This window comes from Aedes aegypti, chromosome 2, assembly GCF_002204515.2.
Source record: "Aedes aegypti strain LVP_AGWG chromosome 2, AaegL5.0 Primary Assembly, whole genome shotgun sequence".
Lineage (NCBI taxonomy): Eukaryota > Metazoa > Arthropoda > Insecta > Diptera > Culicidae > Aedes > Aedes aegypti.
The window spans coordinates 398,819,892-398,838,269 of NC_035108.1; the positions used below are offsets into that span (position 1 = coordinate 398,819,892).

The following is an 18,378-nucleotide window of genomic DNA, read 5'->3' on the forward strand; positions in this document are numbered from 1 at the left end:
TGCTTGCCCTTGGATAACTCAAGCGCTTTTGGGCACCTCAAGCACTCAAACTTGGATGGTAAGACCCACGTCTGCGTATTTGATAATTTTGACCTACCATTGAGGAGGCAACAAAAATACCGTAACTGGGCACCCTGAGCACCCCTAAACTCAGGCGGTAAACCCAACATCTGCGGTTGTGGAAACCGGACGAATTGATCTCTTTGGGACCCCCAAGCACCCAAAACTTGGGTGGTAAGATCCACGTCTGCGTCTGTTAAAACGCACCCGACACCCCTCGTAGCCGCACTTCCTTTACACCAACCTTTGAAAGTGGTTTTATGAGCTTGTGTTTTGTAACAGTAATAAGCAACTTATTAAATGTAAAATATATAAATGTAGTCCATCTAGGCTAGCCCATTCGGCTAGTCTTTTATTTTTAAAGTGTGGCGAACTCGCCAAGAGCGAAAAAAAGATAAATAATAATGTATTTGGGCTCATTGGTGACCAACGACACCAGCAGAGAAATCTAGGGACGTTGTTATAAATCAAAGTAGTCACTTTGAATTCCGCAGAAATCTTCGATCGAACAAAGTTTGCCACCGCACAAAGCCATCTAGGTACTAGACGCTTTAGACCGGTACTCCACTATAAAGCCTGATTTGCTACTGAAAAGGAATCGTTAAAGAAATTTCTCGCCGATTCCTTGCAGAAATTTTCTACAGCGACTCCCATTTGAACTGACATTTCTTTTCAACTGCGTACTGCGATCAGAAAAAAGCGCATTCTTGATCGATTCCTTGCAGAAATTTTCCATGCATCAAGATAGGCTGAGAAATTACTTGTCAGCAGCGAATCAGGCTTAAGCATGAAACACGGATCCTACGTGCAGAGGAACGGAAGGTGTTGCGGAGTGCAGATGGAGGACGGAACATGGAGAATGCGTATGAACCATGAATTGTACCAGCTGCTGGGAGAAGCAACCATCGTCCAACTCGCAAAAAATGGGAGATCGCAGTGGGCCAGGCATGTCACCACAATGTCGGATAACACCACGTTGAAAAAGGTTCAGGAAAACAATCAGGCCGGCACAAGACGACGCGGTGCGCAGCGAGCAAGATTGGTCGATATATTTGAGGACGATCTGCGAACCATTCAAAGAATGCGGGGCCAGCGACGGGCAGCCATGAATGGAGCCGTCTCCTATGTACAGCAGGCCTTAGCCTGACTAAGGAGGAGGGAGAGATATTTGGGGTATTATTGCTCTCGGGCTTGTAACATTAGAACTACTGGTATTCGGGCAAGTAATGTTAGGGCTATTGACATGAAGTCTCTCAAAGAGATATGGTTCGTCTTGTGAAGTGGAATATGGCTTCCATATGATAAGCTGGCAATTTCACTGTTGCTAGTATTGTTGCTGAGTATCGCTTGCTAAGTGGTAATGCTCTAGAATGAATTGTATCAGGGTGTCTACTACCTGGAAAAACCTGGAAAACCTGGAATTATCAGGGAATTTTATTCAACCTGGAAAAAACCTGGAATTCTCAGGGAATTTCGATCACAATCAGGGAAATTATTTTGAAGCAGTAATTCATGATAGAATATGTTCACGACAAAGGATTTTTGCGTTATAACCCAGAGCTATCATTAATTGCCAGAAAACTATCTTCATTCGAAAAAAATTCGGCTGCGCCGCTCTCCAAAAACTATATGAGCTGTTCAGTGAGAATTCTTTCGAGTATGAAATTTCATCAACTTATCAAAACATGATTGATATTTTTAATGTATCTGAATTTATTCGGTAAAGGATTAACATATCTAGGGCTGGTAGCAGGTTTCTTTTTATATACATTTTTTTTGCAAGTCTCTAAAAAGTCTCTATTTTTGATAAAAGGTGTCTGAAGTCTCTATTTTAACCAAAATAGTATCTAAAGTCTCTTTTCTTTCCTTATCTTGCTTGCAGATAACTGAGATGCAAAATTACTTCTCGTATTTCTCGAGAACAGCCTCAGGAAATATCCTTGTGGTTTCTCCAAAGATTTTATTATGAATTCTTCAAGAAATTGCTTCAGCATTTTTTCATAGGATGCTTACAGGAGTTCCTCCATAATTACTTCAGGAAATCCTTGAAATTTTCAACGTTAATACCTCTAGAAATTTTTCTCAGGCAGTACTTTGAAGAAAGACTATCTTAGGACTTCCTCCAGATATTTTTTCACTAACTATCCAACCGAATTCTACAGTCGTTAATCAAAGAGATATCCAAAGTTTCCCACAGAATTTCTCCCAAGAAAACTTGACAAGAATTTCAACACCATTTCGTCTACGGTTATTCCAAAGAATAGATCCAAAAGCTCCTCGAGGGGTTATTCGAGTCAATATATTGAGAACATTTCAAATAATTTCCTCAATTCGACCTGTGTTTTATTATTAAGTTTCTTTAGAGTTTTTTTTTCTAGGAATTTCTCCAGCATTTCATCCAAGGATCACTGGAGTTTTTCCAAACATTTTTCAATGAATTTCTCAAAAAATCCCCATGGAATATTGAAAAGATCTTCTAAGGTTACACACAATTTAACACCACAGCAATTTTTTCTATGAAATCCTTCGACTGTAGGAATGATTATTCCTACACAATTTTCTAGTAATTTCGTCCAGTGTTTTAGGAGATCCTGCGCAATATCCTGCGAGATATTATGATTTTTCTTTTTTTTATTATCGTAGCAATAATCTTGGAAATCTTCTAAAAGTTCTTCAAGAGTAAGTCTTCCTGAAAATCCTCTTCAATCAAGGCTGGCCTAAGAAATTACATAAGTAACTGTAACAGAAGATACCCATAAATTTACATCGAGGATTTTTTTTTTAAATTCTCAGCTTTCTGGGAAATTACAGTCAAATTTCCTTGGTGAAAACTCCTGGAAGAATGCTTGAGAAAAAGGTTTTGAAAACTTCCTTGAGAAATATCTTAGAATTAATAGAAGAATTTCCGAGAAGAAATCCTAGGCGCAATCCTGAAGGTATCCTCAGAGAAATTTGTAGTCAAAATCTTATAAAAATTCTAAAGAACAATTTTGTAGAAAATCCTGAAAAATCCTTGGAGGCATCTGGAGAAGTTTCTAGTTGAATATTACAACATGTTTTAAACGGGAGTCTTGGAGGATGTTCTAGAAAAAAAACTAATTGTAGAATCACCGGATAAAATCCTCGAGGACTAAGGGTTTTTTTCACAAAAATATCTGAAGGAATTTCTGATGAAAGCCTTGTGGTATTTTTTGTGATAATGTTTGGGAAAAATCTTGGTTCTATTTTGAGATATAAAAAACAAAATTTTTGGAGGAATTCCTTAGGAAAATTTTTGGAGAGTGAATATCTTAAATATAGATATGAATCCATCCTTTTCGTAATGTCGTCGTAATACATCAATGAATGTTTGTCCTTTACTGGCATATACCAGTTGTGCTGGTATGTTGTAATGTCGCAAAAAAAATATATTTGAAAAAAAAAAGTTTTAAACATATTTTCAGAGAAACGTCTGGTCTGATTAAACTATTTTGTCCTGGTTCCTGTTAGGTTTCGGTTTTTGATTACTGTTTTGTCTCTTTTCGGTCTCTTTTTAATAACTTTTTAATCTTTTTTTTCCTGGAAAGAGGTTTCTAAATTTCATATTTTCAAGAAACTCATTCATTTTTTAAATTATTCGAAAATATTTAACTTCAGAAAAAATTTCGAAAAGTAAACTGGAACTTGAACAACAATCAATTCGAAATTTCGTAACAATCATGACTAATTTAGAACTTTTTCGAATGAAATGCAAACATTTATAATTTAATCATATTACCACAGTCAAATGTTATACGGTCGAACGCGATTACCCAGGGGCTTGATAATCCGTTTTTCTATCATAAAAAAATGGATCCGGGATCCAAAAGTTTTACGAATTATTTGTGTTAATTTAGATTGTAGATATATTGCAACATATCCAAATAAAGTTTAATTTAGCGCCCATTAAGCTGTCCAAGTTATCCAAACGACCGATGGAAATGAATGGTACATAATCTGTACAAAAAATACTTTCAAGAAGACACATACTGATGCACTTGAAAGTTCCGATCATTAATTTGTTTTAGACATATAAAATTACAGTATTTCTTGAACCTGGAATTATTTTTATAAAACCTGGAAAAAAACCTGGAAATATCAGGGAATTTCATTTTGCTAAACGAGTAGACACCCTGTGTATTCTTCTCGAGATGTTAAATCTTTGGCTATAGAAAGTATATTTGAATCTGGTTCTAAAAATGTCAATTCCAAAAATTATTTCCAGCATAACTATGCGGCTTCGTCCCGAAAGGGATATAAGAGCCCCAGTCTCAATAAATTCCTATTTTTGGAATTTTTTTTCATAACAAAACTTTTACCGCTCCTCAACGTTTTTTCATTTTTCTTATATAAAATAAATATATATAAAAAGTAAACTAAATTTCTGTTCAATAATAGTTGAAAAATTCTCATTTAGTTCATATATCGCGAAGTTACCGCCATTTGAATGTTATCAATACGACCCAAGGGACCTAGATAGCAGAAGCATTAAAAGAATCACAGACTAAGGCATGAACGAGTTCATTTGTTTTGCATATTTGTTCTTAAAATTTGATCTTAATCAGTTTGATCTAAAATGCTAAATTCTTTCGCCAGGGATGACCTGCCTGTTCTGCATCAACGCCCTGGCCGATGTCGTCGGAGCTGACATCATCATGCGTCTGTTCCTGCCCACCATCAAGGTCCTGTCGACGGATCCGGTCGCCAACGTGCGCTTCAATGTCGCCAAGACGCTGCAGAAGCTGTCGCCATTCCTGGACCAGACCGCTATCGACGAGCACGTCAAACCGATCCTGGAGAAGCTGAACACCGATACGGACGTCGATGTCAAGTATTTCGCCTCAGAGGCAATGGTTGGAATTGCTGGTGAGTGTGTTTAACGGTCAAGATCGATTTCTTTAAATGATCGTAATCAATTCTATCTCTTTTCAGCCGCCTAAATTGTGTATCCAGGATGAATTTTGTATGCATTGTTAATGTGTAAGTTAGGAGAAATAAATCCGTAAATAATTCAGCGATATACATTCAACAGACTTCTTATCCAACTAGACACAAGCAGCACCCGCAAATTCTATTTATTTTCTTCTAAGGCTCCGTGACGAAGATGTGAAAACGTTTGCTTCATTACTCAAAGAATAAGCTGGAAATTGTATTTAGAGAAAAAAAAACGTCATTGGAAACACCACTTTAGCTAATGGGTACTCTGAAACTGTTTTGAACCAAAATGCTTGACATTGGCGTAGTTTTATACTCATCAAATAATTGTGAAAAGGAAACATTTCGCCAAGAGAAAGACCATAATGGAAAACACCGGGACAGTTGCTATTAAAGTGGACGCATTTTTTGGAATCATCACTAAGTTACGTGGTTATTAATGGATCATTTTCTATTTCTCCATTTTCGAGACAAAATCTATGGCAAAAAAATACGTGAAAATCACGCAAATTTCAAAGAGAAACAAGATAATATGACATACACAAGAACGGAAAGTATATCCAATTACATTAACTTAGTTTAAGTTTACAATTTAATGGTAAACACACGTAACATATAAGAAGATAATTTAACAAACAATAAAAGTCCATTAGAGGAATCGAAATGCGTTTTATTTGTGAGCATCGTGAAAAAAGCCTTATTTGTATCATGTTCGAAGGAGTGAATCTTGCCCATTAATCTCTGAAACAACGTTCCTAAAATATAAGTACTTTTGGAAAAAGCAAAATATGTGTAAAAAATGCACACGTGATACATATATTAGCACAGAGCTTTAAAGAAAAACGATCCAGATAGTCGTAGTGGTAAACACTAGCTATTCAGCAGGACTATGTTGAGGGTCGACGGTGCGTATCCCGCCGGTCAAGGATCTTATCGTATTAGTAATTGTCTCGACTTCCCACTAATGATGCGCCTTCGTATTCCACGACAACGTTATTATCAGCCGTCAGCGAGAATCCAAGGTAGTCGAACCCTTCGACTACCTCGAACGTATTCCCGTACATCGTAACACTGCTTCCTAGGCGAGCATGTACTTTGTCTAGGACGCATTCACCACCAGTCCATTTTTTACTGCCTCGCGTTTTTGTACAGGTCTGCCACCTTTCCAAATTTTCGACCGACAATGTCCATATCATCCGCGAAGCAAACAAATTTACTTGATCTCTTGAAAATCGTACCTCGGCTGTTAAGCCCGGCTCTCCGTATAATACATACATTCTAGCGCAATATTGAACAACATGCATGAAACTCTATCACCTTGTCGTAGTTCCCTGGCAGGATTCAAACAAACTGGAATGTTCGCCTGAAACCTTCACACAGTTTTGCACACCTTCCATCGTTGCTCTTATCAGTCTCGTGAGCTTCCCAGGAATGCTGTTTTTGTCCATGATTTTCCATAGCGCTGTCTACGCGTTCGATATTATCGTATGCTGCCTTGAAATTGATGAAAAGGTGATGCGTTAGAACCTAGTATTCACGACATTTTTCTATGATTTGCTGTACTGTAGAAGCCGGTTTGAAAACTTCCCACTCATTTACTACAGGTGACAAACCATGGAAGATGAATTAGGATAATACTTTGCATTTTGGATGGTGATAGCTTGGAAGTTCTCATAATCCAACTTGTCGCCTTTCTTGTAGATGGGGCGTATTACCCCTGCCTTCCACTCCTCCGGTAGCTGATCTGTCACCCAGATTGTGCCTATCAGCCGGTGCAGACAAATGGCCAACCTATCCGGGCCCATCTTTATGAGTTCAGTTCCGATACCACCCTTAGCTTTATTGCTCTTGAGCTGGCAAATGCATCCTTGACATCCCTTGATGTGGTGGCTGTTGATTTCCATCGTCCGCAGTACTGACGAAGGCATTTCTTCCGTTGTCTCGACCTTCATTGCCTGTGCTCTCAGCTAGGGTTACCATCCGTCCTGATTTAGTAGGACATGTCTTGATTTTCAGCTTTTTTCGGCAAAAATTGTTTAACAAATCCGACGAGTTTTGCATATTTTTCCGAAAATACATGAAATGTCCTGATTTTTTCAACTGGTCAGATGGTATCCCTACTCTCAGCGCCATTCAGGTGTTCGTAGAAGTGCTGCTTCCACCGTTCGATCACCTCGTTCATCCGTCAAAATGCTCCCATTCTTATCCCTGCCCATCTCGGCTCGCGGCACGAAGTCATTGCGGATGTGTTGAGCTTCTGACAGAACTTCCACGTTTCTTAAGACTGACAATTGAACTGCTCAATTACAGTGCATGGGCTGGTTGGTGCAGCATCCCCACACTCCCTGAGTTATCTTCTCAGGAGTCTGTTTGCAGATTTCCCCCTCGCAAAAAAAACAGGTGTTTCATCGCCTCACACTCCGTCTATTCGAGGCGGCGTTTTATTTTCTCCCGAAAAATGCAGGTCTGCTATTGCCGTTTCCGCCTTTAACGTACATGTTCTGCCGGGTCACTTGCTGCAGCATGAACGCTTGCGGTGCATTATTCTCCTCCAGAATCTGCCTACATTCCTCGTCGAACCAATCGTTTTATCAACTCCGTCCCACGTACCCGACATTGCTCTCAGTTGCATCTTTGATGAATGTATATGTGCGTGTCGTAACGATTTGCTCCTCAGATGCGTGAGTCTGGATCATTTTCACCAGCTGTCAGTAGTTCTAACTAACGTGTGGGATTCGCTATTATTTATTATGTGGCCCCTTACTTATACCTTCCCGCATGAACTGGCATAGATGCAGGGGTATATTCGGTCTACTGTGGGTCAGTTCTAAACGCAACATAAACTTCCCTCATTGGTCACCATTCTGAAGTGGCAAGCGACCGTGATTGTTTTATATTATTCTTGTTTATGGCTATACTGCCCATAACTGCATACCCGAGCAAAGTTAGGTAACAAAAAGATAACAAGTTGTTTTATCCAGGGGGCCGATATGATGGCCATATTTTGTTGCCTCTTATCGAACGCAAGCAGCGCTCACCAATACTATTACGCTATAAGCAATGCAGCTGGTGCGAATGTGGGAAAACGAACCTAGGCACACAAAATCTATGCATATTGTTCGTTATTATTGCCATAGCGTAGCTCGCGGTTTAAAATAAAAGTAAGTTGCATTTCTATCATCGTGAAAAGCACAATGAAGTGTTGTTTTCCTTCTTGTGGTGTCGATTTTCATAATCTGAAGAACAATTATAACGATGATAACATTTCGCATCATAAGTTTCCAACCAATATCGATGCGCGGGATCGATGGCTAAATGCCATTGCTAACGCGGATAAAAATTGTTAAGAAAACCGAAGACTTTCAATGCACATTCTCACATACCAGCTATGCGCAGTTTTTGTCTTGTTTGGCGCATTTTGTCCCATTTTCTCTTATACGGATGGTAAACATTCAACAAATATATGAGTGTGCGTGAAAATTGCAACTGGAGTATAAATTTATGCTCCCGATAAGAAGGCACAACAAGACCTGTCAAATACCATATTAAAAAACTATGATGCCATCCCTCTGGTTTTATCCGATAACAAGCATTTGATAACATAGTTTGATTTCATTTTGGTTGAATAAACAGGCAACATAACAAACGTGATCAAAAGTTTATACTAAAGATATCATATAAATATCACATTGTGTTATCATTTGAAACATATTGATAACAAGTTTTGTTATCGAACCAATTCCCCTCATTGATAACTCATTATGTAGTAGCAATGAAATTTCTAACAGAAACATTTTCTGACTATTCACCCAATATACGATACGGGATGCTACGCCACGTGCAAATGTTCTGTGGAAACAAGTTTTTAGAAGTGATAGATGTGTTTTTATCGGAGATTATATCTAGGATGTTTTTTACTTTTATTCGATTTGCTTGCGTTTTGCTCGAGAGTGCTCTATAATGGCACCATCAATTGAATTCGTTTTGCGTGATTTGTTTTTTTTTTATCTCCCGTGCATGTTTATTCAAAAATTTGGTTCGTGAATGCTGGATTCGGGGTGGATTAAGAACTGCAGTGCGTGCATTTTTTATAGGCAGGGCTAAGTTACGGCTCACGCTATTGTTCATTATTAGAGGAGCGACAGATTGCAGCGGATTTTCGAAAAAGAAAGTTGGTAAGTTTGCTCTGAACAGCAGCGCATAATCACAATGCGTAAATACTTACCATTTATCGGTCAGAACATCTACCGAACGTATCGTATGGCACTACCCTTTCAATCAACAATCCACAACATCCCGTAACACCTATGAGAGGTCGTAGAGTTCTCTGTATCTTTATTAAGTAGGTGTTCAATCAATCATCCTTTCCCATTCCCCAGCTTTCGCAAGGACGTGGCCAGGACAGCTCTCGATCATTGGAGGATGCGTCAATCTTGTCTAAGAGTTAGAGCACGTAAAGGGATCAATTTTGTCACTCCCTTGCGACGCTTATCCACTTATTCATTTCAATCATTTGTAAAAATCTTCTTTAGACTACCTTTAGCTTTGAGTCGCATGATCGCTATAGCCATAAACAATAGGGGATTTTTTTTATTTCCGTACAAAGTGGGCCGAAGGGTCTCAGATTTTCATGAAACTTTTTCCACAGGCAGGGCTCATCAATATATGAATAAAAAAAATTGAGAAAAATTCCCGGAAAACTCAGTTGGATTTTTTTTTTTGTTTTCCTCTGACACTACTTAGGGGCGATCCATTAATTACGTAAGACAATTTTGGCGGTTTTTAGACCCCCCCCCCCTCTCCCTATGGTAAGATTTTTTGTATGAAAATTGAAAATAATTTGCATGGCGCGTAAGAAATCTCAAACCACCCCTCCCCCCATAAACCCTTACCTAATTAATGGACGACCCCTTACTTTGAAAAATCATAACTCAAGAACGAAGCATCGTAGAAACAAAGTTTTTATGAAAATGAAAGCAAATTTTCTCAGGAATAAAAAAAAAATTAACTGGAAACAGTTTTTCACAAAATTTTCCACCGTTGAGAAAATTCGTAAAGAAAAGCCGGAAAAACTATGTTCCAATTAGTGGAAAACTTTCAAAAATATATTTTTGAGAAGGCAATTTCATAAGCTTTAATCGCAAAATTTTTGAAATGTACTTTTTTTTTCGTTTTTGAGTTTTGGCCAATTTTGTGGAAAATGACCATATAAGCCTTTTCTTTGAAAACCCATATTTCAATCGAAGCATCGGAAAAACAAAGATTTTTTATCAAAGCAATTGCAAATTTTCTAAAATATCTGAAAAAAAGATATGGGATTGGTTTTAATGAAGTATAAATCGGAATGGATGATATTTTTCATGAAAAATTACACCGCTAAGAAAAACTGAAAAAAACTGTTTCTGCCTCAATTTATCATTACACTGAAAAGGGATTCTTTCTTTTCTATGGAACAAATAAGATTATTATTATTTTTCCCAACCTCACATGGAAAAGGTCCTTGTGATGGTATCGGTGGCAACATTAGGCGAATGGCTAGAGATGCTAGTATTAGAACACCAGCAGAAATTGATAACGCCAAACAATTTTTCGACTGGGCTGTGTCGCAAAAGGTGAAAGAACAATTTAAAAAAGTTTGGGAATTTATCTATGCAACTGAAAATGACTATTCAGAGGCTGAAAATTTTCTTCAGGAAAGATTTTCTAACCTTGTTTCAATTCCTGGAACAAAATAAAATCATTCATTTATACCAAAAGACGAACGAAGCATTTTTGCTAGGGAATTCTCAGATGCACATGAAAACCAAGAAAATACAGCACGCTTTGTTCTTAACAATACAAAGAAATGAAAATCTGCTGGTGTTATCAACCAAAGACAATAGATAGTATTAAGATGAAAATATAAGTTATATACTGAATAATTGAATAAATAAAATTAAAAAAAAAATCTTATTTGTTCCATAGAAAAGAAAGAATCCCTTTTCAGTGTAATGAAAAATTGAGGCAGAAACAGTTTTTTTTTCAGTTTTTCTTAGCGGTGTAATTTTTCATGAAAAATACCATCCATTCTGACTTATACTTCATTAAAACCAATTCCATATCTTTTTTTTCAGATGTTTTAGAAAATTTGCAATTGCTTTGATAAAAAATCTTTGTTTTTCCGATGTTTCGATTGAAATACCTATGGGTTTTCTAAGAAAAGGCTTATATGGTCATTTTCCACAAAATTGGCCATAACTTAAAAACGAAAAAAAAGTACATTTCAAAAATTTTTGCTATTAAAGCTTATGAAATTACTTCCTCAAAAATATATTTTTGAAAGTTTTCCACTAATTGGAACATAGTTTTTCCGGCTTTTCTTTACGAATTTTCTCAACGGTGGAAAATTTTGTGGAAAACTGCTCCCAGTTAATATTTTTATTTTATTCCTGAGAAAATTTGCTTTCATTTTCATAAAAAAAACTTTGTTTCTACGATGCTTCGTTCTTGAGTTATGATTTTTCAAAGTAAGTAGTGCCAGGGGAAAACAAAAAAATTCCAACTGAGTTTTCCGGGAAAATAGGCGACCCTGAATTTTTCTCAATTTTTTTTATTCATATATTGATGAGCCCTGCCTGTGGAAAAAGTTTCATGAAAATCTGAGACCTTTCGGCCCAAACCCGTACGGAAATAAAAAAAAATCCCCAATTGGGTCCTAAAATTTTTAATGAAATCTTGTTTTTATTTAATAACATGAAAAAACATGTTACTGCAACTACTTTAGCAATTTTTCCCGCTCAAATAATGGCTATATCATGTTTAAATATGAGTTTAAGCCAAAGGATGTGACAAAATCTTAAAAAAAATGTTTTTCGGGCTTAAACCAACGGAAAACATTAGAAAATTGAGTAAATATGTGTTTTTGGCCTAAACTTAAGCGTTTGGCACTAAAATTAGGACAGGGCTTTAGGACCCTATTATAATATAAAACAATCACGGTCGATACCTTCTCCTATGTATATAGATATATCTCCTATGTATCTAGATATATAAAGAATTTTCAAGAGTATAAGTTTAAAGAACAAAACAACCAATCGCGCTGAAATGGGCCTGTTCAAAATGCTTACAAGGTTACAGCTCATGCAAAAAGCGTCACGGGATGGGTGGGTGTCAAAAATGACCTTTTTTGGCGTTATGAAATTTATAAATAAACCCTAATTTAATCCATTAGTAACACTTTTTGCAACCAATTGATCAAATTTTTCATTTAAGACCATTTTTTTGTTCTTGAGATATGTGCTGTTGACAAAAATTTAGATGTGATTTTAATAAATCTTCACCTTGGGGATGGTACACAAATTATGTCACGCTAAATTTCGACTTTTTTTACCCCCTCCCCCCCTTTGTCACGTTTTTTTGTATGAGTCCTTCGAAAAATTTGTAAGGCTTGTCACACTTAGCTTGACCCCCTCCCCCCCCTTGGAGCGTGACGTAATTTGTGCATGACCCCTTGGGCATATTCACATATTTCAAAACGCTAAAATTAGCCATTTTGAACACCCTCTCTCCCTCATGTAACAGTCTTTGTAATAATATTTTTCAGCTTTTGTATAGAGTGGAAGCCCAAGCAAGTGGATTGGTTTTTTTGCGTCGATGGAGTTATATGTGATTTTTTTCCTGGTTTCCAGCGTGTTGATGGCGAAACTGTGACTTCAGTTGAGGATGGTTATCCACTGATGAGTTCGTTTCATGCTGGGGCAAAATCAAATTTGTATCATGGCAATGTTTTATTTATTTAATTGTTAAACAAACTATGGATGGTTCGTCACTGTAGGTGTCGGAATTTCAGTTAAAAAAAAGCTACTCGTACATATTCTTTTGTTTATTTATCGCAATTACAAAAAAATAACCTTTGAACAGTTCGACACTAAAATTGTCGACGCACCGAGAGATAACTTATTTAATTCGAGGCTACATGAATCGCATCACTTACCAAAGTGAATCTTGAGCATGTAGCTTTTGATCCCTCCCACTTACAAAACTCCTTCTTGTGAAAAACATGGAAATGCAGCGGTGATCTCGGTCTCTAGTAGCAATGCACGTCAAACTAACATTCCTTCCCTTACCCGATGACCGTAAGGACGTGGTCGGCGCCGTTATTGACATTACTAAGTTTGGAGTCCTTGAAATTGTACATTGAAGATGGTATGCTACTCTCAAATTACCTATGTTGGTTCCCAGTGCAATTTTGATTATTCCTGTCAATCACGGAGTAGCAACTACAAATTGTACGGTCATCAATGTTTATGCTTAATATTTTTCAGCTTTTGTATAAGCCATAACATCATGAGAATACCTCCACTCCCTCCAGCGGTATGAAATTTGTGAATGGGCTCTTATGATGTTTTAGACGTTATGGCAGATAATGAAACGCTGTTTTTATAAGTCTTATACACATGGTGTCAAAATCTGGATCATTATTGAACTTTCATAAATCTTTGATATTCTTTACGAAAACATTCAACATTTGGGATAATACAGTCCGCTTTCCACATCTCGATATCGACGGGACCATCGAGATAGGGAGAGATCGAGACAAAGGACATTAATTTAATCACGGTGTACTATATTAAGAAGAATCATCGACATAGGGAGAGACATCGAGATGTAGAACATCGAGATGTGGAGAGTCGACTGAATTTTTAATTGAAAGCTTAGAAATATTCTGTTGTTGAAATTTTTGCAATACATTCTGTACAGAACAGTTTCACCAGTGAAATTCGGTTTTCTTAAATAGAATATATAAAACAACCAATAAAGTTGGTAAAAATTAAAATGTTTATACCGTGTTACAAAATTAGGAATATTTCACGAGTTTAATCAAAATTATGAATATTTCCGAGAGTGATGAATTTGTGGTTAATCATTAATATTAATAAAGGCTTAAAAAATATTTCGCTTCAGAAACTCGCTTAGTTTGTTGTTAACATTTCCTAAGGACATTTTGAAATATTTGACAACCAAAAAAAGGATCTCATTTCGATTCATAATCTATATGTAGAGACGATAGAGACATAGTAGTCGGGTTTTAAATGGGAACCACTTCTAGTACTTCATTTGGTCCCTTGGTACTGCGTGTAAAAATCCAGGTTTCAAATGATGTGATGATGAAGGACGGGTGCTTCACGCAACAATTTTATTTAAAAAAATACTCCGAGAGCCAAAAGGCTGCCACTAACTGAAATTGAACACTTCACTTCATGTTGCAAAAGAAAAAAGAAAAACACTAGTATCTTCACAGACGCCATAATTGAATTTTGTTCAAAAAGTGTATAATGAAAAATACATTGATATTGCTAAGTTAACTGCTATTCGTGACCAAATGCTTCATATGCTCAGTGTTATGGGACAAAATTTAGATTCTTGCTCCAGTTCACTTTTTGGATTGCATTTAGCTCCCATAACAACTGTGCAAAATTTCAGCTCGATCGGTGATACTGTATTTTATCGCCAGCCCTTCAAAGTTTGTATGGGATTTACTATGGGAAATTTTAACGATGAAGAATATTGCCGAAGACCGCGAAACCATCCGACACTTGTGAAAAAAGTTATTCAACGAAAACGTATTGGCAAGGCCACGTTAATTAACACGTAAAGAAATAACAAAATTGGGCAAAATTTCTGATTAATCTATGCTTAATAACTTTTTTCACAAGCATTGGATTGCTTCGCGGTTCTCGACAATGTTGTTCATCGTAAAAAAAAACCTATCGAGATCTGTGTTCAGAATTTTTATAGAGGACAATGGGCGACCTCTGGCGATTTTTCTTTGCCAAAGGAAATTTTCCCATAGTAAATCCCATACAAACTTTGAAGGACTGGCGCTAAAATATAGTTTCACCGATCGAGCTGAAATTTTGCACAGTTGTTATGGGACCTAAATGCAATCCAAAAAGTGAACTGGAGCGAGAATCTAAAATTTTCATATAACCGTGTCCCAGCCGAATGCTCAGTGCTCACTATGCCCTACCTACCCCTAATGCCAAATTATTGATTCCGGTTTTGTGAACGGTACGTGTGTTGTGTGTATCATTTACCTACAGCAGATAATGTTGCGCTTCCTTTTTCGGATTAAGAATATAAGTATACGAACAAAAACATCGCCTTGATAATGGGATTTTCAGCAAATACTTCTGCTTGCTTATCTATGCAGGTTCATCACCTCCATGTTAACTTCCTTTCGTTACACCTTCGTGTAGAATCGTCAACCATTTTTGCTGTTAAATGTTTCACGCCGATTCACACGATTTTATGAATTAGATATTCTATGCTTAGCCACGCCATGCAATCCTTAAGGTAACAATAGATGAAGATAGATTGACGCCCTACAGGTATTTGCAATAGTCGAGTTTTCCCAACCGGCGACGACAGCGAGCATGTTGCCTTCGACCTAACAAACAAGTGGAAAGAAGCTCAGACTAGTGGACAACGAATACCTACCTAGGGTAGATGTACCAATAGTTGAGGTACTGAGCACGATTGAACTTCATTTAAACGCCCAAATTCAAGATGCGCAATTAATGCATATATTAATGTTGTAGCATGCTAGGACAGGACGTGACAGCTCAACTAAGACTGCCCCGTTGTTTTTCAGTCGATAAAATTGACGATACAAAAGCCAGTGCAACCAGAATGCTTTTAAAGCAAATCTTGTGAACAAATTCAAATATCAAGGCTCACGATTTGGTTGTTTCTTACACGTTTCATTCATTCAGTGCAATAGAGGATGCTAGCTTATTCAAAAATCAGGTTTATATTCACAAAACGGCGATGCTTTTTGAGAAAATTTATACAATTTCCATTACATTGCTTTGAAGTAAGTATTTTAATTCATTTTAGCATTGCAGGAGCACATGCGGTAAACTTAACATCGAATATAAATGAATTTGAAACAAAATGATTTCATAAAAAAAATTCGAAACATTTTATCAAAACTCTAATTTATGAACTAGCAGCACGGCCAGACTAGCAACAAAGTGCCCTGTTGCAATCCAACTCAACGATGTGAAAGTAGGCCTTTGCCAAAACGACCAATGAGAAGTGGTCTTTTTTGACAGGCAATTGGTTTCGTTTTTGTATTTTGACCTGACTTGTCTTGTCTTAGGTAGCATGAAGTAACGACCATTGAGTAAATGAGAAAAATGATTTCATCGCAGTAATCCACGGCATGTCAGTGAAAAACAATACCTCCATTATTGGTAAGCTGTTCCTTTAGTTGCGGTATATTTTTAATTTGTGTTCCTATAGTTGCGGTATCCGTTGTTTTCTTATGGGACCCTCCACTATAGGAACACTTTACCGCAACTATTGGTACAAGCAAGAAAACTTTAAGCAATTTTAGTGCTATTTCATCAATTTTAAAGCAATTTGAACGTTCTTTTCAACTATTCCGTGTATCAACAAGCCAATACGTCGATTGGCAATATCGGTTCTGTGGTTTATGTAATAAAATCAGTGTAAACGGCACTACCGCAACTATAGGAACACCCACAACTAAGGGAACACTTACCCTACTAACAATATGAAGACGTCATGGATCGCCACTCTGACCCTATTTAATATGCAGATATGTAGCTAGATAGTTTGCAATGCCGGGAGGGGTATTTCGCTTCGAAACGAAACTATATTGCTAGAAATGGATTGAAATTGACTGCTTTCGACGAGCTTTCCAAGTAGTTTGTTCAGCTCACAATCATTTAGGAAGTTTTGAAAAAGCATTGATTAGTTTTTGAATAAAATAGATCAGATTTATTTTTAGCATCAGTTTCCTAAGATAACGTATACTAGGTCAATCATATCACGGTGTATAACGTAAATCGATAATATATCGCCGCAAGTTCAAATTCACCTGTACGGTGAACTGGATCGAACCGCAACGGAGGACGATTTCGCTCTATCACTGTTGTTTTTTTCGCTAACTACACATACAGACCTTTCGGGTGATAACAGTTTCGGCTCAACGGCTCATGCGGATTCAGTGTGTGATGTATCAAATCGAGAAATGCGAGATTCGGACCTAACCCGATTCAGTTGAGATTCAGCCGCGCCGGCAGAGTAACCAACGAATGGTGACGAGAGGAATTTTCGGGTTTCGTCTGCTAATTCGTTGGTCCGCTAAAAACGCGAACTGTACGGTAGTGATACAGTGATCGGTTAAATTAAGAGTGAACGATACCGAACTTTGGACGCGTCTCCTTCGTTTTAGTGATCTGAGCTTTTCTGTTTCGCCCCGACCAACCACTCTTCATAATTCTTTATAGATCTTTGACCAACGATGGCGATCGCTAACGGTTCAAAACAGAGGGATGGCATCATAGTTTTTTAATATGGTATTTGACAGGTCTTGTTGTGCCTTCTTATCGGGAGCATAAATTTATACTCCAGTTGCAATTTTCACGCACACTCATATATTTGTTGAATGTTTACCATCCGTATAAGAGAAAATGGGACAAAATGCGCCAAACAAGACAAAAACTGCGCATAGCTGGTATGTGAGAATGTGCATTGAAAGTCTTCGGTTTTCTTAACAATTTTTATCCGCGTTAGCAATGGCATTTAGCCATCGATCCCGCGCATCGATATTGGTTGGAAACTTATGATGCGAAATGTTATCATCGTTATAATTGTTCTTCAGATTATGAAAATCGACACCACAAGAAGGAAAACAACACTTCATTGTGCTTTTCACGATGATAGAAATGCAACTTACTTTTATTTTAAACCGCGAGCTACGCTATGGCAATAATAACGAACAATATGCATAGATTTTGTGTGCCTAGGTTCGTTTTCCCACATTCGCACCAGCTGCATTGCTTATAGCGTAATAGTATTGGTGAGCGCTGCTTGCGTTCGATAAGAGGCAACAAAATATGGCCATCATATCGGCCCCCTGGTTCAAAACGAATCTATATCGATCGCTATCGAAAATAACTGACTGGTTGACCGGGGCGCCTCTTCGCAAAAAAAAAGCTAAATAACATCGGACCCGATGGGAGTCACCAAGAAAATAGTCGTCGTTACATCGACGCTAGTTTTGGCCTTAGGTTCGTGAAATATGTTGAGCCTTGTTTGTTATGTAGGGGAATTAGGGGCATAATGGACACGTTAAGCAAATGTTCGTTTTAAGACCCTTAAATGGCAATGTTTTTAATTTACCCCCGGCTAGTTTTCAAGTTTGATGTTAGTACGACGTGCCACATTCATTCATAGTGATAAAAATCAAATCATATGCCAGAAAAGCGAGATAGAAAATTCGGTCGAAAACAAGGCTGGTAAAAAGGTATCGGGGCGAAATGAACACCTGTATGAAATTTAGTTATTCCAACA

General features: G+C 37.4%; 2 protein-coding genes across 2 annotated transcripts in view; both read left to right on the forward strand.

Moving 5' to 3' along the window:
• The window catches only part of LOC5568618 (serine/threonine-protein phosphatase PP2A 65 kDa regulatory subunit), a 39,017-nt gene extending 33,346 nt beyond the window's left edge, over positions 1–5,671 (forward strand). The window contains exons 5-6 of the mRNA XM_001652402.2: positions 4,675–4,944; positions 5,011–5,671. Coding sequence (XP_001652452.1) covers positions 4,675–4,944; positions 5,011–5,018 — 278 coding nt within the window. The 3' untranslated portion in view covers positions 5,019–5,671. The remainder of the gene's footprint in view (positions 1–4,674; positions 4,945–5,010) is intronic.
• Positions 5,672–17,074: 11,403 nt separating this feature from the next.
• The window catches only part of LOC5568617 (endothelial lipase), a 39,166-nt gene continuing 37,862 nt past the window's right edge, over positions 17,075–18,378 (forward strand). Inside the window, exons 1-2 of the mRNA XM_001652399.2 lie at positions 17,075–17,381; positions 18,022–18,095. Of these exons, the coding sequence (XP_001652449.1) occupies positions 18,041–18,095 (55 nt within the window). The 5' untranslated portion in view covers positions 17,075–17,381; positions 18,022–18,040. The remainder of the gene's footprint in view (positions 17,382–18,021; positions 18,096–18,378) is intronic.